This window comes from Saccopteryx bilineata, chromosome 1, assembly GCF_036850765.1.
Source record: "Saccopteryx bilineata isolate mSacBil1 chromosome 1, mSacBil1_pri_phased_curated, whole genome shotgun sequence".
Lineage (NCBI taxonomy): Eukaryota > Metazoa > Chordata > Mammalia > Chiroptera > Emballonuridae > Saccopteryx > Saccopteryx bilineata.
In genome coordinates this window covers 282,389,069-282,406,976 of record NC_089490.1, presented here as the reverse complement: position 1 = coordinate 282,406,976, position 17,908 = coordinate 282,389,069, and the positions used below count along the sequence as shown (strand labels likewise).

Genomic DNA, 17,908 nt, shown 5'->3' with positions numbered 1-17,908 from the left:
AGTCCCGGGTTCAATTCTGGCCAGGGCACACAGGAAAAGCGCCCATCTGCTTCTCCACCCTTCCCCCTCTCCTTTCTCTTTATCTCTTTCTTCCCGTCCCGCAGCCAAGGTTCCATCAGAGCAAAGTTGGCCCAGGTGCTGAGGATGGTTGCATGGCCTCCACCTCAGGTACTAGAATGGGCTCTGCTTACAAAAGAACAAAGCCCCAGATGGGCAGAGCATCGTCCCCTAGAGGGCATGCTGGGTGGATCCCGGTCGGGCGCATGCGGGAGTCTGTCTGTCTGCCTCCTCCATGCTTCTATGTCACTTCAGAAAAACAAACAAACAACAACAAAAAACCCCTCTCTACACACACACACACACACACACACACACACACAATTCTATTTCTCTGAAAAACTCTAATACATGGCTTAAAAATATTTTTGGAGGAAACCATAAAAAATTGGAGTTCTTAAACAATGTACTAGAATATTTCTGTGTATCAAGGTGAAAAAGGACAAGAGACTCATGGGAAATAGGCTCTCTGAAGCCTGAATTCAAGCTGGGTCTCTCTGGGGGTTGGGGCTGAGGGGTAAGAGCCGAGCCAGAGGCACTGCGTGGGGCGGGGATGCTGGCACAGCCCGTGCTGCAAACCATCCAACTCACAGCCAAGCTCGGCAAGGACCATGATCACTGCTGGCACCTTTGGGTCTGGGTTTCTAGGCTGAAGCCTTTGGAGGTTCAAACATTACCAGTTCCGCAGTGCCTTCCCGAAGCCACGTGGCTAGCCTTGGCCACGGCCACAGATACTCGGGGAAGGGAAGTTTCTGAATCCAGCACCTGACCTTAGTTTTGTTCAAAATAATATTTAATGGGGAAAAATTGTTTACCAGGGTCTGGAATGAACTAACCTTCCAGTATATATAAGGTAAGACATACCTTTACCTGCAGCTTACAGAATGAGTATCCCCACTGCTGTATGCCATTAATGGGTTAGGGTCCTCGGAAAGTCCCCGATGTCCCCACTCCCAAACATCCAGGGACTAAAATATTATTAAGGTCCCTCTAGTGGCTTGAAAAAGCATGTGTTTGCAAGTGCAGGTCAATAAAAAACCTGTAGAACCAGTCTGAGAGATGAAAAGCCATCTTCCCTTTGGGGTTCCGCGCTGCGCCCGGAGAGGAACTTGAACTAACAGAGAAGAGAGCTGCTGTCCCTCAGTGAGCTTCGGCCTCTCAGGGTCCACCCCGGGCTGAGACCGCACACTGGCACTCACTTGAGGGTGCCGTCAGGGTTCTCCATGATGACTGCACTGGTATGCCCCAGGACGAAGCCTGGGATCCAGCCCTCGGCTGCGGGGCACTGGTCAGTGGCGGCTCGGAACACCAGGAACATGCTCTGTTGATTGCTGGCCAGGATTTGAACGACCTCTCCTTGATAGACATTGATCTCATCCTCCTTCACTGCCGTGTAATCGTGTGTCACCAACATGGTGGAGATGTTGCTACTGCTGCTACTTTCACTCTGCAGAGGGAGAGACGGAAAGAAAAAAGGCAGAGGAGACCTGAAATGAGGCAGATGACATGGACTCTCTCCACAGTGTGTGTCACGCACGACACCTCGGCACACAAGGGGGACTCCACACTCTCTTGAGCTAAACTTGTGCTTTTCCAATCACCTAAAACCATAGTTTCTCTAAAAAGTAATTTTGAAACAATTAAAAAAAAAAAGAATCAGTGCAATGAAGACACTTTACATTTGGAAGCTTTTGTTTCAGTCCATTGTTTTAGCGCCACCTCCCCGCACCTTTGAAGAAAAGGCTCGGGTCTCGTGTTCTGGCCATGCTGAGTGACTACATCACAGTAAATGTCACCACAATGATCACGCTCCTTTAAAAAGTGATAGTAAATGAAAAAACTGCAAACAGTCGGCCTTTAGCTCACTGACAAATTAGGTCACGGAGGAGCCCTCAAATCCACCCCATAAAATGTCCACTGAGAATGTATATCCCAGGAGCCAGTCAAATTGCTGGTATACCTAATCATTTCCACCTCATTTTCCCTTCTAAAAGAGTGCAGAATACCTAAAACTGTAATCAACTACTGTTGTGCTCGTAGGGGTAGCTGCTCTACTTCCGTCCTGCCCCCTTGGTGGATGGCCCTCTTCCCAGCTTGCATGGCTCAAGGGTCCTGCAGGCACGGTGGCCATGCAAACACATCGCCACATAAGATCTTTGAGCCACCGGCTGAGACTGACGCTCAGGTGAAACGTCTACCCCACACGTACCCTGCAGCCTCCATGGCAGCTGACCTCTCTGAGTCACTACCGTGTCCTCGGTGTCTAGCGCAGAGACTGACATAACGCAGGCGCTCAATACATGTTCAATAACTCAATCCATGAAGCAAAGTTGCACAAATAAAACAGACCAGCACTTAAGACCACCTACCCGGGCCCACAAGCTGAGTGGTATTGGCTGGTGAGTAGAAGAAACAAAAACAACAGTATTTGTCCCAAGCTGACATTTACCAACTGACCTATTTGTTCCAGGGGAGGAGAAAGAGGAAGCTGAGACCACTGCCAAATCCTGAGCTACATCTTGCCCAATCTTATCAAGAGTTGTGACGTGGGAAACAGCATTGGGTGCCCTGCTCCCGTTAGCTTGTTCTCAGCCAACAATGCTGTCGGGACATTCATGGATCCCCAGGACACTGATGATGCCAGCCTCTGCCGGGCTCTTGGACGCCTGGGACAGGTCCTGGGTCAGTGTAGATGTGACTATCAGACAACCTGCCACACGCCTGTCTACCTTGGGCTACCGGGCTGCTGTCAGGACGTGTGGGCAGACAGCTGACCTAGTCAACTAGCCTGCGTGCAGGGAATCCGGAGGCCAGGCTCTGAACCTAGACCCGCGATGAGGCTTAAATTAAACACACTGGGGACTGAGCTGCCATTCCTGTCTCAGTGAGGAGACTGTTGTGCATCCCTGCCCCACGGAAGCCCATGCTGTCCTTTGTTGAGGTTTGGCCAGTTGCGACTAATTTATCCAGTTTTATTTTTTTAGTGTGTATTTCACTATTCTGGCTTATACAGTAGTGCCCAATAGTTTTAAGATTATAAAGTCAAATTTGCTAGAAAACATACAAAAAATGTGGTTTCTGTGGCACAATCGCTTTTAGTAACAGCATAGGGGACTTTGTCTCATAATCTGAGTATTTTTCCACAATCCCAATAGCTACTGGTACTTTTTCAATACCTCCTATGTGCCAGGCTAAGTATTAGGCATCTAAAAATCTGTCTCATTAGTGCTCACAACCACCTTGCCAGTGGGCAGTATGACCACCCCTTAAGAGTGGGAGTTTAGGACTCTGCACGGACCACCTGGCCGCAGGCAGAAAGGCAGGGCTGCACTGTCAGTGCTGCCTAGGTGGATCCATACAGGGAGCCTGTGCATCCACATTTGGGGGCTGGCACAGGCACTGTCTGGGTTGATCATCATCCACTCCACTCCTGCTCTCTAAAGAACTTTCCAGATGGTTCCCATATAAAGGAGGAAGAAGAACCTGGGGTGTGGATTAGGCACAGCTGCTTGGCTGTGACCGCAGACAGCTCCACAGAAGTGGTCAAGAGGAAGGATGCCACTGTCTAATGGCCAGGGGGATAAGGTGGCCCAAGTGGGTAAGAGCAGGACAGGGCAACGGTTTAACTGAAATACCTAAGAATGCAAAGGCCATATCCCCACCTGAGGCCGAGGGCATTTCTGTAAGGCATTCTGATTCACTCAAACCACTGGACATTTCCATGTTACCTGCCACATAAGAAAAAGTGAGACACAGAAATCAGAGGTAACTTTCATAACCTGAAACTTGCCGGATTCTGTGCCACACAGGACTGTGCCTCTGTGAATGTCCTGGAGGGAGCGTGGTGGTGGCCGCCACGCGTGGGCACTGATGGGCACCCAGGGACTGGCACAGGCTTCTGCACGGAGCAGCTGCACGTTCATTATGAAACACAGACTCTGAGAAGTCTTCGGGTGTCTCTGTTAGGGTGAGCTCACAGGCTGACTTCATAGGGTCACGGCAGGGAGACAGGACTGCACACTGGGTATGCAACGAGGTGTGTCCCTGGGCCCTCTGCCGCTTCTCTGGCTGAAACAGAGAGCTGACACTCACCTGCACGCCCAGTGCTGCAGACCTAACGACGGGGCTGAGCTAATCTGTGGGCGCCACAACCGGACACCGGTGACAACCACTGCAGAGGGCGCCTGCTTGACTGCTTGTTTTTGAGAGTAAGACTCAGGGTAAATAAATGTACCATGCCACATTTCCTAATTTCCTCCTTGGTTATAGTTTAACAAAATACATAACAAAAAGTAGGAGGAAATGATAAGACCAAGTCAACCTCAACAAAGAATATGAAGTCCAGAGGAGAGCAAGACATGCAAAAGCCAGATGTTCTTTTCTTTTCTTCTTCTTCTTTTTTTTTTTTATAAAGAGAGACACAGACCCTTTTAGGGAAATGTATTTAAAATTCATAAAGTGATCAAACATACACTCGGAACAGTTGTATTCCTTCACGCATGACTTCAGGAAGGTGTTACGGGTCAGGCCATCTACCATGTAGGAAGCAGTTGGGTAGGAAGCGAGAAGGCCACAAAATGGGAGAACCCCCCCCCCCCCCCCAGCAACCCTTCTGCTTGAGATCACAACACAAGTGACAGGCAAAACGAGGGTGAGGATGCCCTGAGCACCGCAGTCCGCACTGCGCCCCCTGCTGGACAGAATGCAGACACGCTCCCAGCCGCTTGCAGGAGCCCCAGCTCCAGAAGCCCTTAAGCCATTCTCTGTCTTCCACTGTAAAACTGAGGGGGGAGCAGATATTTCCACTGGAGAGATTCCTTCCCCCCATCTGGTCAGCTTAGTTTGCTTTGAGTAGCTGTTGGAAATTTTCTTGAGGGATTTTTTTTCAGTAGATGAGTCAAAAATGCTGCAAAGATAATTTAAGGCATAAAACCAAGCGATGAGCAAAAAGCTTATAAAGTGTAGGTTTCAGATAGGGGATAGACAGCAGGGACACTGACCCCTCTGAAAAAAATGTGTGTGAGGAAGGTAGGGACAAAAGGAGAGTTCCAAGAGAGTCTGCTGGTCGGAACACGGAAAAGACTTACAGATGCTGCATTCGGAAGGTTAGTGACCGGCCTTCCCATAATAAGGAGACACACACAAAGCAAGGAGCGAGTTAGTAGAGATGAGAGCAGTGCTGTCCCGAAGCAGAGGGTTAGGAGGCGTTCATGTTGGCTCGGGCGGGGGCCCGTCCAGGCCTGTAGACGGTGGACACACACACACAGAGCTACACGTGTGTCTACGTGGTCAGTGCACAGAGAGGACCGGAGGAGTTGATGACTGCAGCACGGCACGGAGAGCCAGGAGTTAGTACGAGGAGCGCGGCAGCGCCGGGAGGTTTAGAAGAGCTGGCGGGACAGAGGCAGTGGGGCGGGCGGGCGGAGGCTGCCAGGCGTTCTTACCCCATTGCTCTGGGTGGACTGCACGGACTGCTCGCTGGCTGAGGAGCACGTGCTCATGCGGTCCGTGTCCTTGCTGGGGGCCGCGTGGCGGTGCGCCTGCCGCTGGAGGGAGTCACTGTCCCCCGGGAAGGTGAAGGAGCCCGGCCGGCTGGCAGGGGAGGCGGGGATGGAGCTCCAGAAGGAGCCCCCCTTCTGCAGGGGGCTGCTGGGCGGAAAGGGCTCCTTGCCCAGAGGAGAAGGGAACGTGGTAGAGAGAGGAGAGTTCAGGGGTGAGATCGCCCCGGGCCTGGGCTTTCCCAGGGGCAGGGAGCCCAGGCTGCTCCGTGCACGGCTGTCCTCCGGGTGGGCCCGGGCCTCCTTGGCAGTTCCATCCTGGCTGGCACCCGCGGCGCTCCCGGTGGACTTCCTGGGGCTCTCCATCACCTTCATCTTGGGGATGTGCTCTGTTTCTCTCTCGGGACCTTCAGACTGGCCGCTAAGGGGGTGCCTGCTGGGCTGCCCGGGGCCTGCCTCCAGGGTGAGGCTGCTGCCGGAAGGAGGCAGTGAAGGGCCGGGAGTGGACATACCTGACATCTTGTCTGCCTCTGCCTGGCTCGAGGCTGCAGAGGAGACCAGCACGGGGGAGTGATGTCGGACAGGCTGGGGGATCCGGGAGGGTCTACTTCTGCTCGAGCTGGGGAGGCCACTGCAGCTGCTGGGGCCGCTGCTGTGGTTGCTGCTGCCGCCGCTGCTGGGGGTCCCGCCTCCGCTGCCCCCGCCCCCGCCGCCCCCGCTGTGGTTCCTCTGATACTCGATGGGTGATGTCAAGGCTATAAAATACACAAGACACAGTAGAAGAGAATCAGTTAGGGTGCTGATTACAGTATCATCATGGGGCAGAGGAAAAGGAACATGGTGTCATCCAAAGAGAGTGCTGGACGTGAACTCCTGCTGTTGTGACTGGCACCACAAATCGGTAAAGGAAACGGTCTTCTGCTACTGTCTTGTTTATGAGCAAGTTAAACGGACTCGATGGAGGGAAGCAGGCACGTGTGAGAGGCTGGGGGCAGGGGAAGGCCAAGCGAGCAGAAGGACAGTGAATGAGGACAAGGCGTGGAGACTCTAACTGCCTGGGAGCAGCAAGCAGAGCCTTAGCATCCCTGCCAAGAGGAAAGGAGTCGAATTGGCTGGAGGATCCAGGCGAATTGCCAGCATCAACGGGAGGCCCCATGCTGCCAGGGGAAACTCGCCCAGGACCCCACAGGCACCAGCTGGCCCCCACATGGGGGAAGGTCTAGCCCAGCGGCTGGCCTCAAAGACCAGCCTGGCTGGAGCTCAGAAATCCCTTGGCCACCAGGGAGGAGGCGGAGGTATGGACCACCTCTGTTTTGCAGATTGGACAAGAGACACAAGGGACAGGAAAGAGCTCCGCAAACTCCCTCGTAGGTCATGAAGCTGTGTTGTGTTCTCAGCTATAGTGATTTACTTTGTTGCACAATCATCTGTAGGAAATCTCAGGAAACATGCCAAATAAGCTATATGGAAACACACAAATTCTTAAAACGTAAAAATCTTTGAGAAGCACAAGAATGAGATATAGCCCCTTTCTGCCTGAGAGCCTCCAGGCATGTGTGGAAAAGCGTCCTGGAGCCAAACAACATTTTACGAACTCTACATTGGCCACTGCCTCTCACGGGGTAAGGGGGAGGGAGAGGGGCGCTGACTGCCCAGAGCTCACGCCCCACTCCTGCTCTGGTCCGATCCTCTGATACCATTACTAGCATCACCTAGACTGAGGGTCCAGCGAACTATATATACCAGATTGGCTGACTCATGCTGGCAATTTGGGAGTAGCTCATTTTACTTTGAAGAAGGTAAAAGTTTAGAAATTTTCCAATAGTTACATGCTATAGAGATTGGCATTTAATACAGCACTTAAGAGCAACACATGAAAAAAGATGTCTTGCATTTGCTGCCACAGTGAAATGTTTTTTCTACAAGCCTAGGAACTGTCGTTCCTTAACCCCACACATCTAATTCTACCTGCAAATGCAAAATATGACCGGCCTACAATCTGGACAGGAGCTTGGCATTAACACCCAGGCAGCTCATAACCATGCGGCCCACAATACCACATGACTTTGATTTCTCACAGAGGGCCTGTGTTCCTGGCTCTTGAATGTCCATGAGGTATGAAGGAGATCCTGTGGTGACAGAGAAATTACAGCACCCTACTAGACTGGGGCACAGGCACTCAGTGAACATGGAGAAAAGGCAAAGAGAAGATATTAATTAAGTAGCTAGCTTTGGACTAAATTCTTCAAGTTCTTCAATGATCAGTGCATTAAAAGCAAAGTCAAAGTCAGCAGTGACGGAGAAGTGAGCAGTTTCAGGTCACGGATATAAAGTCATAGTAATTACCAGCGGAGGAAGGTCAGTTGCTCCCCTATAACCACTCATAAAAGCTGAGAAGTCAAAACATGTCTTGGTTTTTAAAAAAGGAAAGAGGTGTGGATGTGCAAGGCAATCGAACACAAATTTTAAAGCTGAGAATGTCCCAACTCCACTTGCTGCTTGAGTTCTCATCATGCGTGCCTGTCACAGGACAGGATGGAACAGGACAGAGGTGAGGGCACATGCCTCCGAGCCAGACAGTCTGCTTGGAACCCTGATTCTGCCACCAATGATTTGTGGGACTCTGGGCAAACTGCTAACCCACTGCATGCCCCAGTTTCCTCATCTGTAAAATGGGAATAGTAGGAGTACTTGCCACATGGAGTTGCTGTGGATGAGGCAATATATGGACAGTGCTGAGAACAGAGCCTGACACACTGTGAGGGTGAAGTCACTGCTGTCATTCCTGCTCGTGTGTGGGAGGAGAGAGAGAGGAAAAGGAATGTGTACAACAGGGAAGGAAAACACACGTCCAGCAACAGAGCACACATTACCATTTAAAAAATTGCGCTGGTTTTCTAAAATTTGGTTGATTTCGTGGATCCATGTTTGCCGGACACTTGGACTGGATGAATGCAAAATGAAGGTCTCCACCACGTCACCCGTCCTCGACGTCAGAGCAAATTTACAGGGATCGTTTTCCACATTTTCCTCTAGGCAAAGGCAACTCACCTGAAAAATATTAAAGCATTATTCCCTGTTGCTGAAGGCAACCCAAGTGTCTATCAATAAATAAATGTTGATGAACAAAATGTGGTCCATCCATACAATGGAATATTATTCAGTTGCATATAGGAAGGACATTCTGAAACATGCAACCACACGGATAAACCTGGAGGACATTATGCTAAGTGGAAGAAGCCTGTCATAAAAAGACAATCACTTATGATCCTGCTTAGACCAAGTACTTAAAGGAGTCAGTGTTTAATGAGCATGGGTGGTGGGGGTGTATGGCTGTCTCCCATCTGCCGGGACGCCATGCCTCCTCTTCTGCTATTCTCTATCTCATCCTTGGGTCCTAGGTTTGTCCCATTTATAGGACTCAGGGTCATTAGTACTTATTTGTCTTTTACTTCTATCAGAGAGCAAGCTACTACAGGGCACAAAATGCCTGTCCTATCCACGCCTGCAGCCCCACGCTGTGCACTGAGTGCCCTTGTTGAATGAGGAAAGAACCAGCTGCAGTCAGCTTTCTGCTCATGGCAAAGGGCAACACTCCAAATCTGTGCATCTAAGTTTAAGTGAGTTGTATAATCCTAGAGAAGATAGAGCACAAAATCAACAAAGAAAGTATTCATCATGGCAAAATGAGTGGCTGTGGTCACACAGAAACAAGCATAAAACACCAGCCACTGGAGAATATAGACAGTAGATGGGTGGAGTGAATTTAAAGGTTCTGAAATGTCAAATATCTAACAAAGTATCAGGACATGTCATCAATAAAAAGAAGACAGTCCGTCAGTATGACGGGCATATGCATTAGCCCATGAGATAACATGCAAACACGCATTACCTTAATACTGTTCTTGAACAGGAATCCCGGCATGGAGAAGCCCTTTTTTTTATCTAGTGGCTCACTGAAAATGACGATCTGCTCAAAGAGGAAAACCCGCCTCTCTTTGCAGCGAGGCAGAAGCCCCGTGTCTTGGTCTGTGACCAAGAACGTATCCTGTAAGAGCAGCTTGCCTTGGGCAACAATTTTACCCTAAAACGAGGGAATGAGGGCAAAAGAGAAGGAGAAGAAAACATTGCATTCTAAGTTAAGATACAGGAAGTTCTGCTTCTTTCATTTTCCTCCCACAAAATCATATCTATTGCTTCTATTAAGTTATAGAGCTTAACATTTTCTTTTATGATTAAGAGTTCTTAGCCCCAAAAGAGAACAGTTATCTAAATAATATTTTTGCCAGCTTCTGGATAAACCAGTGGCCTCAGTAACAGCCACAGATGGAAAGTGTCCCGTTCACCAGGGAACAGCGGTTCTTAAGGCGCAGTCCCTGCACTCACGGCACTGGTGTCTGCCGGCAGGCCCAGGGATGCCTGGAGTCTGTGTACATGCCATGATGATCAGAAATGGAGGTCCATGTTAGGACACAGAATGGCCACTTGGAGCTCCTCTGAGAAATCTCCACCCCTTTCCGGGAAGATCTGACCATTCCTCCCCCTTATTCAATACCCTACCCTGAGCTTAAATGAACCTCAATAAAAGAAAGCAAAGTCCGCTAACGGGGGGCTGCTCTGTCTGTGGAGAAACCCACGCTCTGTCTCACCACTTCACTAGTACACTCACTTTCACTTTAAAATCTATGTGTGATTTTTTTGAGAACCATAGCCAAAGAACTTTAAACTCAAATCTCTAACAAAACAGTAGGTTAGAAAAGTAAAAACTTTTTCCTTCTTGTTCAAAAAAATTTTTAAAAGTTGCTGGTTCTGAAATATCTTGAGGATACTAATAGGTAATATGTAATATGAGTCACCTGGTAGTAATTCACAGAAAGTGTGTTAGACTAAGGATGAACACAGAGACCCGAGGTCAAGCCCGGGACGATTGAGGGTGGGGCCCCTGCCGCCCTGCCCCCTGCCTGCCGAGGAAGAAACGCCACTCTGCAGCAGCGGATGGCCCAGGAGACAAAGCAGGTTCCACCTGTGTCCACCACGAGGCGCTGGGCTTTGAGCACAGCAAGGACCCCCAAAAGGAAATCAAATGTACCAAAAAGGAAGTGAAAGAAAGTATCAATCAGTTGCAAGTGAGAGAAGACAGAAAACCAATCCAAAAGGACCAGCTTTCTACACATGCAGACAATCTGACACAGGGGAAAGTGACGGAAGCCAGAGGGGCAGGTTTAGAGAAGGACAGCGCATTACGTCGAATCCTTGCAGCCGCCCGACGTTCATCATGTCGTTGCACCGCTTTGGCACTATGCACATGACTTCCACAGCTCTCTGGGGATGGGGACAAAGCAGAGTCCGCAGTCAGCTTCTTCTGGGGAAAGCTGCTATGCCAGCACACAACTGCACCTCCGAGCTCGGCTCCTCCCGTCCTGCCCTCCAGGGGGCAGGGGGCGCATCCAGATGGTGAGAGACCCACCATCGCCCATGGCAACAACCCTCCCAGGGACAGGCTGCTGGGAGATGTGTGGGGACCACTTAGGGGAGACCTGGGTGGGCCAGCGGGTGTCAGTACCTCCAGTTCGGATGTGTCCAGGCTGGCTTTTTTGGAATACTTGAGGAAGTCCTGCAAGGCAAACAGAGGACACGAGCAGGTGAGGACCACGGGGCAGCTAGCCCGTTTCCACGTGTCAGGGGAGGCCTGGGGTGAGCACTCCCGCTGTCTTCTCACGTCCCCTCCAGTAAGGCCAGGAAAGGTGCCCGTGAGAGGACTTCAAGCCGCAGCCACACCAAGTCAGACCAGTCTATCTGCGCAGGTTACGGTATCTGTTTTGGTCCAAGACAAGCTCTTGAATCTCTTTATACCCAGTGCCTAACTTTTAAATGTGAAAGAAATCTCAGTACATTTAAACTGTTGCTTTTATCATGGAAAACTGTGATTTTGCCTTTAATTGCACTGAGGAATTTAAATCAATCAAGGGCTATTGCTGAGCCAACAGAAAGGAACAGGCAGGGATTAAACAGTGATTTTTAACCAAGGCTCCCAACAGATAGAAAAGATGTAAGACAAGCAGAGCTGAAGAAAAGTCATCAGTGCTCAAAGGTGTGTGGGTGGGGAAAAGTTCACTTTGACATTTCGATTCAGAAATTGATGTGAATGAAAGATGGAGAAAATCATGTCAAGTGTCTTATTAAATAAAAAACCCCCCCTATTTTCAAATATTTACAGTCAGACATAACAATGCCACTTTATATTTGTTTCATGGAAAGGCACCCCTCACTGCTACACCCCGCCTCCTCCCCTCATGGTGCCTGTCCCACCACACAGACTCCCAACACCGAGTCTGCACCGGGCCAGTCCTTACCTTCAGTAACAGCTGGTACTTCATAATTCTCTGCACTGGTTTGATTAACAAATCTGTGAGTTGTAACCGATGGCCAAGGCGCTGCTTTAAGTCCTACGGTTTTAAAGGAGGAATAAGGTGTTGTCTTTGAAAGGGCAATCTTTATCGTCCTTGTACTCATCAGAAATGCTAACTACACCGGAGTCAAAGGGCTGAGAAGAGAGGCCAGTCTGCACAAAGACCGAGTGTACACTATTTCTCAGAATGTCCACAAGTTGACACGTCAACCTATTTGAGCTATTTTTCAAACTAGACTTTGAAGCTTTTTTAAATACCCTTTTTAAATTACCTTCTTTGATTCATATACATATTTTAATTGTAGGCTAAAACTTTAGATCATGAATTATTCTAAATTTATAAGAAGCCCTCATAAAAACCCAATTTTCACAATGCCCCAGTCTTCTGAATGCTAAGGGATATGATCACAGATTGAATTCTTAGTCGTTTGATTCATAGTAAAAAATACTCTTTCCTATAAACTCTGACCTATAGGTTCAGAACTTTTATAATTGAGGCTAATTTCCTGAGTATTTCTGGGTAACAGTTACTATTTAAAATTTTAAAAAGGATAACAAAAGATTCAGAAATACTTTGTTTTTATCTTAGATCTTACCTCAAAAAAGGTATCAATGTATTCTGAGACAATGTGCTCAGACTTTGGTTTATTTTGACAATAAACTATGTACATGTGCAACCTTCTCTCCTAGGAATGAAAAAGACAAACACATCAGTTAAAACAGTTGAAAGTTCATTAGAATTTAAGAGCACATGCACATAATACCCCATTCAGAAAGGAAATTTCCATAAAACAAAACTGTGTAGTTTAGAGTCTTGGGAGCACATTCCAGATCCCTGACATAGATCAGCCCTCTCCTATGCGGCTCCAAAAACAGTCCTCCATCATCACTCCCTCGGCTATCTCTCACCCCTTGCTCGACCTGGCAAAACCAGAGGCAGAGAAAGAACACAGTTCTTAACATTAAAGGAAGAATGACTCCCACCTCTTCAAACTCTGTCAGTGGTCCTAGGAAGCCTGGCTGTCTTTGGTAGGGAAGAAAAAACTCTTTAGTCTCAAACACAAAGGCTGGAAAAGGTAGAGTAAGCTGTCCTTAATCTGCTGAGCCTCCAAGTGTGGTGTGAACACCCGTGGGGTCCCTGACGTCTTTCAGAGGCTCCATCAGTTCAAAACAATTTTCTAAACAATACTAAGATGTCATTTGCCCTTTCACTGTGCTACCACATGCACTGCTGTGCAAAACAAATGGTGGGTGAACTGCTGGCATCTTAGCAAACGTATGTCACCCACCACAAATTTGCAGTAAAAAAAAGAGGCAGTCTCATTTCAGAATGGCCTTTTGAAGCAATGAAAATACATTTTATTTCAACTCTCTCATGGAGTATGCATCTTTTTAACATTGTTGTGCACAGTGGAGGTCGTCCTAACTCTGACAGCGGTCTCAGGGAACAGCACTTGTGGGAGAGCTGTGAGCTGAACCACCTGCTTGCTTGCTTTTGTGAATAACCAGTTTTACTTGAAAGAATGCTGGACACAAACTACAGTTATATATGCTTGGGTGTCTGCTAGACATCTTCTGGAACATGAACAAAATGAGCCTGTTGTTTCAAGGCAACCAACGGGTACTGTCTAGTAATAATGAAAATTCGAGATTTCAAGCAGAGAATTAGAATTTTGGAAAACATGTATCTGCTAAATCTGATTTTCTGATATTGTGTAAAGACATGTTCCAACATCTGGAAGATCTGTCTAAATCAGTGAACCAGTATTTTCTGACCGATCAACGCATGATGTCAGACATGGGTGCACGGGCGAGAGAACCTTTAGTGCAGAGCAGTTCAATGGCTCTGTGTCATGGCAGGGAGAAAGACTTCCACCACTTGGTTTTCAGGTTCCATGCTGCAACTAACCTTTAAGAAATTATCACCCAACCCTCAGTGCCCTCCCCTCTGGCAATCGCCAGTTCTCAGTATTTCTCTGGGGTTCTCTGTATTTACGAGTCTGTTTCTGTTCACTTGGCAAGTTTTGGTGTAACATCTAAGAAAGCTATTTATCTGAAAAGGCTCTATAAACACTCAGCTCTTTCCAACCATATATCTGTGGAAGAATGGATTTTTAAATTATATTTTAACTAAAAAAACAGCACAACCGATTGAATACATAAGCAGATACAAAAATCTATCTGTCTTTGATTAAGCTAGATCAGTGATTTTCAACGCGTTTCATGTCATGGCACACATAAGTTAATTACTAAAATTCTGCGGCACACCAAAACATATATTTTTTTTGCCTATCTGACAAAAAATAGATATAATTTTGATTGGTTTACAAAAGAAAAATCAGTTACCTTCCCATTTTGCTCCAAAGTGATTTTTTAAAAAAATCAGGTGCCTATACATATATAAGGATTTCTGGTCCCAAGAATTAACCAATAGGACACAACCTCGTTATGAGACATGACCAATAAGATGCAACTCTACCATACGACCTATATATTTATGATTCAAGACAGGGCATGTACACCTGACAGCTACTATTGTGTTGGCTGTTGTCATTTTTTTTATTTGACAATTTAAGGGAAGAGAAGTCAGTGTCCCTGACTAATAGGTATTGCATATTTTAAAAAGTCTTGCAAGCACACTAGTTAATAGTTGCTGGTCTAGACTTTAAAAAGATTTGCAAAAATACAACAATTGTCACTAAGTTTTTGAAAATAGATTTTCCTTAAAAACCAACAACAACAAAAACCTTTTAATGCTAGCACAGTTGTTTCAGAAATACGCACGTTTGGCTACTATGTTAAATCCATTGCATGTCTAGGTATGTCACTCTCTCCTCTAAACACTTGTTTGCCCACAGACATCCCCAAATATGTTCTTGCTTCTGGTCCAGCTCTGGTCACCTTCTGACTGCTCTGTACTGTTGAGTTAAATAGCCAGCCATGGACAGGTGACCAGGAAGGGAGATAATTCATTTGGAAAAGAGCTGGTGAGGACTTTGATTCCAACTCTCTGACACTTTGTGGCTTGATTTTGTTCTATTTAAAAAATTTTTTTCCATTGATTTGAGAGAGAGAGGAAGGGGTTACAGAGAGAAAAAGAGAAGGGGACTACAGGGAAGGGAGAGAGAGGGAGAGAGGAAGGAAGAAAGAGAGAGAGAGGGAGAGAGAGGCATCAACTTATTGTTCTACTCAGTTGCTCCATTTAGTTGTGCACTTATTGGCTGCTTCCCGTTCTGTGTCCTCAGTGTGCTGGGAGAACACTCTATCCACTGAATAACCCAGCCAGGGCCTGATTTTATTAACAGAAGCACTTTTGTCAAGTGTGAGCTTGCCTTTCATCTCGCAAGTCAATGAGTAAACATGACAACACCAGAAGAGAATATAAATAAGAGTATTATATTTACATGTTTCACAAAAAGGGATCCTAGCTTTTCCGGATCTTCAAGGCACTTCTCCAACTCTCCTAAAAAAAAGCTAGAACAAGAGGAGAAGTATTACAACCATTTCCAACTTGGGCTTCTAATTTTAAATTGTGGTTCATATTTGCAAAGTAGTCTGTTTGGACATGAGCTGCTGGGAAGTGTAAAGTATACACTTAACAAATGAAATGTACACAGCAAACACTGTGCTAGGAGACCCAGTTTTAAAAAAAGCAGAATGACAGCATCCCTTAACTGGCAACCTTCCCTTCCTTTGAACAATTAACAGTTTGCCTTTTCTTTTTAAAATAAGACAAGCAACAATACCCTGGTTGAATATTGAAAGAAAAATAAATGCTTCCAACAATTTTTATTTCCAACTACTTGTTCCTCGTAGCTATGAGTTTTATATTCACCTGGTATAATTTTTAAGAGGCCCAAACTGAATAACATAAAATACTGGAGGTTACCTGTGACAGTTTTATGACATTTTCTCAAATATTATCAAAATCAACTTCTAGGTTATAAATATTATTCAGATCAAAATGAGGTATGATCACAGAAACAGACTAGCTGTGGACAACTGCTCATCTTTTGGGCTGCAGTTGTCTGTAAGATGTATGCCCACATTATCATCTCTTACAAGTGTTGATAGTTATGCTTGGTATATTATTGACCCGCAAACCTGCATACCAATTAGTGCTGTGTTGAACTCTCTAGTATTTGGGTTAAAATACCCCCTTGTTCTGCAGATGTCATGGCAGACAAATTGGCTGGGTACCTGTTTCTCTGTCTGGTCAGCCAGGACCACTGTGTTATTTCCCCTTCCCTGTCACTGCCTAAAAAGCAGCATTGGGAGTAGAAGTCTCGCTAATAGCACCAAATATCCCTTTTAAAATTCCCTGCAGATTTTTGGTGAGTATACAGTCAATAGAGCCATAAGTTAGAGTGCTGTTTCTGAGGGAGACCAATCATTTATCTAAGCCCAACTTAATTAGATAGGAGATATAATAATTAAGGCCCTGTGCCTGAGTTTAAGTTTTATATTCTATTAGAAGAGAAAAGTACTGAAATAATAAAACACCACTTAATACACACCATGGTAATCCCTCCTTATATTTGCAGAGTATGTTAGTTTCAAAAGCACATTTACACGTGTTATCAGCATGGAGAAGGGATGAAGGCTCATGGAGAAGTGAGCATCTGACCTGGTTTAGAAGGTCAGCACAGTGTGCGCTGTGCTTGGGGGGCAGCTCTGCACACAGAGACAGAAAAGCAAGAGGCCTGGCCACATAATGGGGCATGGCCCTGGAAAGCCGGAACATTCCACATTAACAGCAGCTGGCATAAAGCAGTCCCCAGATGAGGAAGGGTTTTGAAAACTAGGAGTAAGGTGATCTGAGGGACAGACATGTGGGACCAGCTCTGGCAGGCTGAGGCAGCTGCCGCGGTGTCAGCCCCATAGGGATGGGCTCCGCATTAGGACAGGCATGGCCTCGTACCGGGATCGAAGTCGGTTTGGGCAATCACATCTACTTTTTCCATTAAAACGGAGTTGGGAAAATGAGCATCACCAAAACCCTCTAAGAAAGTCAGGATTTATTCAAGAAGCGGCTGCAATTCTTTAGACACATTTATCAAGGCTTCCTCTACACAGAGGATGATGCTCTAAGGGTGTCATGTGTATTAACTCTGTCACTCTTTACAAAAATCCCAGGAGGTGGGCCCTACTATGACCCATGCTGTGTGGCTGAGGATGGCGGCACAGAGAGGGGACACTAAGGGCTCAAGGTCAGGCTCAGGCCATGAACCAGGCAGTCAGGCTCGGCACCCCTATGTGGCCCCCTGGATGGATCATGAAATATCTCAGGGCATAAAATGCTACCACAAAACTCCTGGGCCCACCAGCATTTTCTTCACACCAACTACACAGGTAATAATATGAATGAACCAGGGAACACCCGTCCCCATGTGCTGACACGCTACAGCCTGGCCGGTGATGGTGTGTGCACACCAAGCACAGTGTGGAGCCTACGTACTCTCTGTGCCAGTCATAAATCTGATGGATGTTGCCAAACACAATCTTGTCTTTTCCTTTCATGTCATCAGGAACGCCGTCTTCTTTCATAAGTGCCATGTAGCCCTGCAATGAAGTGTTTAAAAGTTTATTTCATTGAACATGTTTGAATCAAGTAATGGTTTAGTAATAGTCATAAAGCACATAAAACATATATTGTGTCTTGTAACCAATTTTTATTTAAAAACAAAAATTCTATATAAAAACTGTCCCTCACTGGCACTGAAAAGTACAGTGGACCACTAAACAACAGAGGGGTATAGGGGTGTCAACCCTCATGCACTCGAAAATCCATGTATAACTTAACTCTCAAAAACTTAACTATTCACAGCCTACTGTTGACCAGGGGTCTTACCAATAACATAAAGTTGATTAACACATTTTTTTTCTATGTTGTTTGTATTATATACTGTATTCTTAAAGTAAGCTAGAGAAAAGAAAATGTTAA

The 17,908-nt window shown here is 46.7% G+C and overlaps 1 protein-coding gene across 9 annotated transcripts in view; it reads right to left on the bottom strand.

Moving 5' to 3' along the window:
- Positions 1-17,908, bottom strand: part of TRIO (trio Rho guanine nucleotide exchange factor) — a 351,333-nt gene that overhangs the window by 11,135 nt on the left and 322,290 nt on the right. For 8 of the 9 annotated variants that reach the window (XM_066243803.1, XM_066243812.1, XM_066243859.1 and 5 more), the window contains 10 exons: positions 17,423-17,526; positions 15,369-15,438; positions 12,561-12,650; positions 11,909-12,001; positions 11,119-11,169; positions 10,800-10,877; positions 9,448-9,639; positions 8,429-8,606; positions 5,502-6,310; positions 1,257-1,504 (listed from right to left, as the gene is read on the bottom strand). In XM_066243803.1, the coding sequence (XP_066099900.1) occupies positions 1,257-1,504; positions 5,502-6,310; positions 8,429-8,606; positions 9,448-9,639; positions 10,800-10,877; positions 11,119-11,169; positions 11,909-12,001; positions 12,561-12,650; positions 15,369-15,438; positions 17,423-17,526 (1,913 nt within the window). Of the gene's footprint in view, positions 1-1,256; positions 1,505-5,501; positions 6,311-8,428; positions 8,607-9,447; positions 9,640-10,799; positions 10,878-11,118; positions 11,170-11,908; positions 12,002-12,560; positions 12,651-15,368; positions 15,439-17,422; positions 17,527-17,908 lie in introns of those variants that run through there. The other variant, XM_066243866.1, reaches the window with a different exon arrangement.